Consider the following 6000-nt stretch of genomic DNA (forward strand, 5'->3'; position numbering starts at 1 on the left):
ACGGTCTGCACAATGTTGTTGGTGAAAATAACTGCCAGAGAACAAATCAGATGCTTCGCTGTCCATTCTTACACATCTGCCACATCATCTATCTACAACAGAGAGTCATCTCTTAAGTAATAACAAGTAGGCAGCTCCAGCTGAATTAAACCTTTGTATCCAGCGTCATGAGATGATTAAACATCTGTGTAATGTCAGTGAACTTCATCACACAAAGACAATCATCGCACGTTATGATTGTAATTGAAACCTCTGGAACAAGGACTCGGAACAGAATGAGAACACAGGAGAGCTGGAACTGTTCTGTTCGACACAGCAATAGAGCATTACCGTGAATAAACGTGTTATATATCTATACATTGACTGTATCTCCACAGTTAAAGGGCCCATGTCATGGCCATTTCCACTGATCATAATTACATTGTTGAGGTATACTAAAATAGATTTATACTGTGCAATTTTCCAAACTCACATTGGTTTCGCATACAGCATCTCTGTCAAGCATGTGTATTCAGCAGTATTCACTTTCTCCACTAAACGACTCGTTGGAGCTCTTGCCCCCCCCTCCCTGTGAGCCTAGTGTGCTCCGATTGGTCAGCTCGGCCACTCGTTCTGATTAGTCAACCACCAGAGAGGCTGCGCCCATGTCAGTGCTTTCCCCGGCTGCTCTCAGCGTAACATCAGTCTTATCATGGCGTCGGTACAGCGGTATATTTTATATACATATATATTTTTAACTGTTGTTATAGAAGAGTGTGACGGCCTCAGGGCCTTTGTCTTACGATGGGGTGGAGCTGAAGAGGCTAATCAGCACGATCACGGACACCTCCGGACACGACGGCCCCAGTCTCTCTCCAAAGCGGCTGCAGGAAGACTAACTCTGCGATCCTCTCAACCACCTGTCTCTGCATTTACCACAATAAATGTGCCGTGGTTTTGTAAACTCGTGTATGTCTCCTTGTCTTTGTGGCCTACGAGCTACTCTCATAACAAAGAGTAAGTTATTTTTACCTGTTATAAACTACTACTGTTTGATGAGAAATCAAATCATGGTTTGCTATATATGAATTCAGGGAAGAAAGGATAGGCCTACTAAGTATTTCCATTAAACTTTATTTTTAGAAATGTACAAAATGAACATAAATATACATATATACACGGTATATCATCCATTCCTCCTCCTCGCATCTTGCCTGCGCACAGTCGGTGCGGTGCCTTTTAGCACGAGGCCTCAGTAGTAGTAGAATCCCTTCCCCGTCATGGATTGTCCGCCAGGATCTGGCTGGACGAAATCAAATGCAAATCACAAAATATTAGAGAAACTTAGTTGTTTTAGATTCGTTAGTAGTAGTTGTGTAATGAACAGCTTGCCTGCTAATATGCTAACCTAGCTTTGTTTACCTTGGTAGCTAACACGATATGAACGTTAGCTTGGAGGAAAGGCAACTATAATGCAGTGTAATAAAACTACTATGAACAAAAGCTAGTGGTTCATATTAGGCTAGCAATAACGTGTTTATAATTGCAATCGTATACGGGTATTCTGCTACGTTCGGTCATACAATGTAACTTGCATGAATACATTGTTTTGCGCTAGCATACAGCTAGCCTCGTTAGCTACATGCAGTATATGTACTGTCACAATGTACGGTAAATCACAGTACAGTATACTGTATGAGTATTCCGTGTGTGTGACTGCAGACATTCTCCTGCCATGACAAACATGTAAGGCCATCTGCTGACATTGTAGTTGATATATTTAAACGCTAGCAACGTAGCATCACAAAAATGTTTTTCTGACCAAAACTAGCTCTAGCTCCGTGTGTTAGATCGCTACGCCAGCTATAATGTAATTACGTTTCGCGACTGACCGGCAAATCACCCGGAGTATACTGTCAATAGGTATTTTGTGTGTGAATGCAGACATTCTCCTGCTATGAGATACATGTATGCAAGGCCATCTGCTGATATTAGAGTTGATATATGGAAACTCTAGCAACTTAGTTAGCACAGTTAGCACTGTGTCAATGGCTTTGCAGTCCAACACAGTTTACACATTTAAACAGTCTTGTTTGATAAATACACAAATAACAATGCAAACTTACAGGTTGTATACCCAGATCTTCCCCTGCTCCAAACGGTCCAAACAAGCTGTGCATATCCGGCCTCAAACTGGGCAATGTTTTTGGAAGCTTTCGTCTGTGAAATGCCGGTTCTTCGAACCTCTGGAGGAGGAACACGCCGCTGCTGGTGTGGCCATAGCTCTTCGGGATTGGTCCATTTCGTTCCGGGTACCGCATGACATCAGGCGGTACCCGGAACTAAATGGAAGACTCAAATGGGCAGTGACGTATCTCCAACGAGGCGTTTTGGGGAGGTATTTTCTGTGTTAGAGTTTTACTCGCTACAGGGTGTACTTTGAGGGTTTTGACTCTGCACACCGTTTACATGCATAAAAACCTTCATAACACACAAGGGGACGGGTAATAACCGGAAAAGCATGACATGGGAGCTTTAACTCATACCCTTTTCAGCTGCTGATCGACCCCCGGGGACAGCATGATGCAGGCCACGATGGTCCCCAGCAGCAGGATGAAGGCGTAGATGATCCGGGTCACCGTGGAGTTCCTGGTGCTGGGACAGCAGCTGCACAGCAGACAGGTGGCGCTGCTGCACAGGCACGGCAGCTGGGGACACACACAATCACTTCATCATCTGCATGTTAAAGCAGGAGCACCAAACACAGGAGACACATTTAGGTGAAAACAAATCTGCAGAAACATATAAATGCAGATGCTTTCACTCCCTTTTTACTCCAAGCGCTTTCATTACTCACACCTCAGTCAATCAATCAATCAATCAATGTTTATTTATATAGCCCAATATCACAAATGTTACATTTGCCTCAGTGGACTTCACAGTTTGTACAGAATATCAGTATGACAATACGACACCCTCTGTCCTTAGACCCTCACATCGTACAAGGAAACACTTCCAGAGAAACCCCACAGCTTAAAGGGGAACATGGGAGAAACCTCAGGGAGAGCAACAGAGGAGGGATCCCTCTCCCAGGACGGACACACGTGCAATAGATGCCGTGTGTAAATCGAAGAGATAATACATTTCACAGTATAGGTAGACCAAATGTTTGGAATGTATGTGTCTATAATAAGAAGATGAATCCACGAGGATGTCAACAATCCTGTGGGAGCCATCAGGGAAGTAGTATGATGAGAGTCAGGCAGGACCACAGAGACAGGTTCAGCCATGACTCAGGATCCAGGGCTCGCGATCCAGGACTCAGGATGCAGGACTCAGGATGTAGGACTCAGGATCCAGGACTCAGGATACAGGATCCAGGACTCAGGACCACAGCAACAGGCACAGCCACGACTCAGGATCCCGGCGTAGATAGACACCAAAAAGAAATTTAGGGGAAGCTGGGTTATTCGGAACATGAGAGTAACGGGCCGTCTCCACGGCAGCGTTAAAAAAATCTTGGAGGTGGGCGTATCTGAAGCTTGGGGATTTTTTTGCGATCAACCAATCACATGAATCTCCCGCCCGACATACGAAGCCAAAAAGCCCGAAGTAAACTGGATATAAACTCCCCAAACAGGCGAAAACCTACCACTGTCTCTGCCACCTCCCTCCATGCCTGGCTCCTCTGGTTTATATCCCGGTAGGTCTGGTCATAAAGCACCGGGTGATTGATTCGCTACCGCTAATTTCTCCTCCATTTTTTGGAATATGAGGAAATGATCTGCGGTATGTCTCTCCCAGCATACACGCCGTTTGATTGGCTAGAGCTTGAACTGTCAGATTTGCGTACACGGGATTTGATTGGCTGACGCTTCCTCCTCAGCTTCAAAAGTTGAACATTGTTCAACTTTGGATCTTGAAAATCCTGAGAATCTCCGCTCGCCTGCCACAATGCATTTCGGCGAAAGCGAAAAAAAGTGACGTCACCCCATTCAAAGTGAATGGGCAGAAGCGTTTCAAGATTTTTTAACGCTGCCGTGGAGACGGCCCGTAAGGTACAGACAGAGAGAAGGAAGAAGTAAGGTTTCCCCGACCGTCTCTAAGCCATTTACCTCTCTCACTGAATTCACATGAACTGGTACTAAGTCTTTACAGCCTTCTACTTTAACTGATACTTCAAAGCTCTGTCTATCACCTAAACACAACTGGTGTCATCTCCTTTTCTAAAATGCTAATAGCCGCGTTCACACCGCAATACTTTTCTTCCCACTTTAGTTCCGATATAGTTCCGAAAATGTCGCGTTCACACCAAAAAGAGCCGGAACTAAAATTAGTTAATTCAGAACCTTTTTACCCCCCTTTCAGTCCCTGCCAGAGAGCAGGTACTTTGGTGGGAGAGAAAAGGTTGCTATGTCTGATTGGCTGGGCGGAATGCAAACCACGCCCGTAAAAACTCCCAAAAAAGTTTGTGAAGCCGCCATTTATTATCCTTGCATTAGCATTATTAGCATTAGCATTAGCCCAGCGCACAAACGCAGAGAGACTAACTTATGGCAACACAAAAGCAAAACATGGGAGCGGTGGTAGAGTTCTGGCGATTTACTCGGAAGGCCCTAACTCCGGGGACTTCCGGCCGGGGACTTGGGTGGCAGTTTACACCGTGAAGTTGTTTGCGGCCTGCCAGTAAACCCCAAAGCAGAAGAAGAAGAAGAAGTGACGTCAGCGGCTTCATCTTGCCTAATCCTTCCCCAGGGACTTCATTCCGTTGTGAACGCGATCTGAACTTAGTTCATGAGAACTAAAGAGTTCTCATGAACTAAGTTCTGATGAACCTTTGTGGGAAAAGTACTGCGGTGTGATCCTTGAATGCGCCTATTGCTATTAATACTAACAATTGTAGCGTTTTCTAGTTGTGAACACAGTTTTGGTGGCGTCCATTCTTGGCAATGTAAAATATTTTACAAAAAAAAACTGTCATTGTCCTGGAAAAAATGTGAGTAGATTCAGAGCATGACAAACGTTCCCATGTATTTCTCTTTATTAGCAGGAAGCTGAGGATAATGGATATGTTCTGCTTGTTAGGATGGTGCATGGGACTCAACATGAGACACTGCTGAACTATCATGTGAAGGTCATCTGCACGGCAGTCCCCTCTGAATACCCTGGACTAACGGCTTCAATTATCTGCTATTTAGCCTTTTCCCTTTTCAACCATTGAACATGTTCTACCAACAGGACATGTTTAGTTTGCAGAGCTTCTTTAATCTTGGATTACAACGCAGTTTTAGCAGAATATTAAGAAGCTAATAGGGCACAGAAAAGATAATCTGTATTTGGAAGAAGAACGGTTAAGACTTCCATGCATGTCCACTGAAGTGAGCATCAGTATTTATGTTCTTGATTGTTTTACTGCCATTAAATACAGAAACATTGAAATATTGCTTCTACAATTTTAATTGCAGTTTAAGATGACAGTAACATGCTATAGAAATATTTAACCGTTATAGTTAATAACTAAGACAACAGATTTGTTGCGGAACAATCAGTGTTTTCTATGGTCATGTGGATCACAATAATACAACAAAATAAGAAAAAAGCTGTGTATGTATGTTCTAGTATAAAAACGTTGTATACAGTATTCATATTAATATCCAGAAATGTGTGTTTGGATGAAAAATATCTACGCACAGGGCAGTTGAGAACATAAGCTAATGTTTGATTAACTGTAATAAAGAAAGGAATATCATTTTAAGAAATCTAACTTTTTACAAAAAATAAACTCAGTGTCCATGGCAACGCTCTGCAAGTGTATCTGTGTGTTCAATCAGTCACATCACAGTAACCTGCTTTATTATCTCATCCTTGATGGTTCCTAATTTCAAACAAATCAAGTAAAGAGTCCAAAACCAACAGTGTCAGTTCATCATGCAGTACTGGTTCTACTGAAGATGTTAATCTTTAAAAACTCCACCATAATAATGTTTCATTTTCAAAAAATAAATAATTTGTTGTTGTTGT

The 6000-nt window shown here is 43.0% G+C and overlaps 1 protein-coding gene and 1 pseudogene across 1 annotated transcript in view; one reads left to right on the forward strand and one right to left on the reverse strand.

Annotated features, from left to right (window-relative positions):
• The window catches only part of LOC117475492, a 25255-nt pseudogene extending 22574 nt beyond the window's left edge, over positions 1-2681 (reverse strand).
• The window catches only part of LOC117475343 (protein transport protein Sec61 subunit alpha-like), a 6138-nt gene continuing 2742 nt past the window's right edge, over positions 2605-6000 (forward strand). Inside the window, exon 1 of the mRNA XM_034121490.1 lies at positions 2605-2678. Coding sequence (XP_033977381.1) covers positions 2605-2678 — 74 coding nt within the window. The remainder of the gene's footprint in view (positions 2679-6000) is intronic.

This window comes from Trematomus bernacchii, unplaced genomic scaffold, assembly GCF_902827165.1.
Source record: "Trematomus bernacchii unplaced genomic scaffold, fTreBer1.1, whole genome shotgun sequence".
NCBI lineage: Eukaryota > Metazoa > Chordata > Actinopteri > Perciformes > Nototheniidae > Trematomus > Trematomus bernacchii.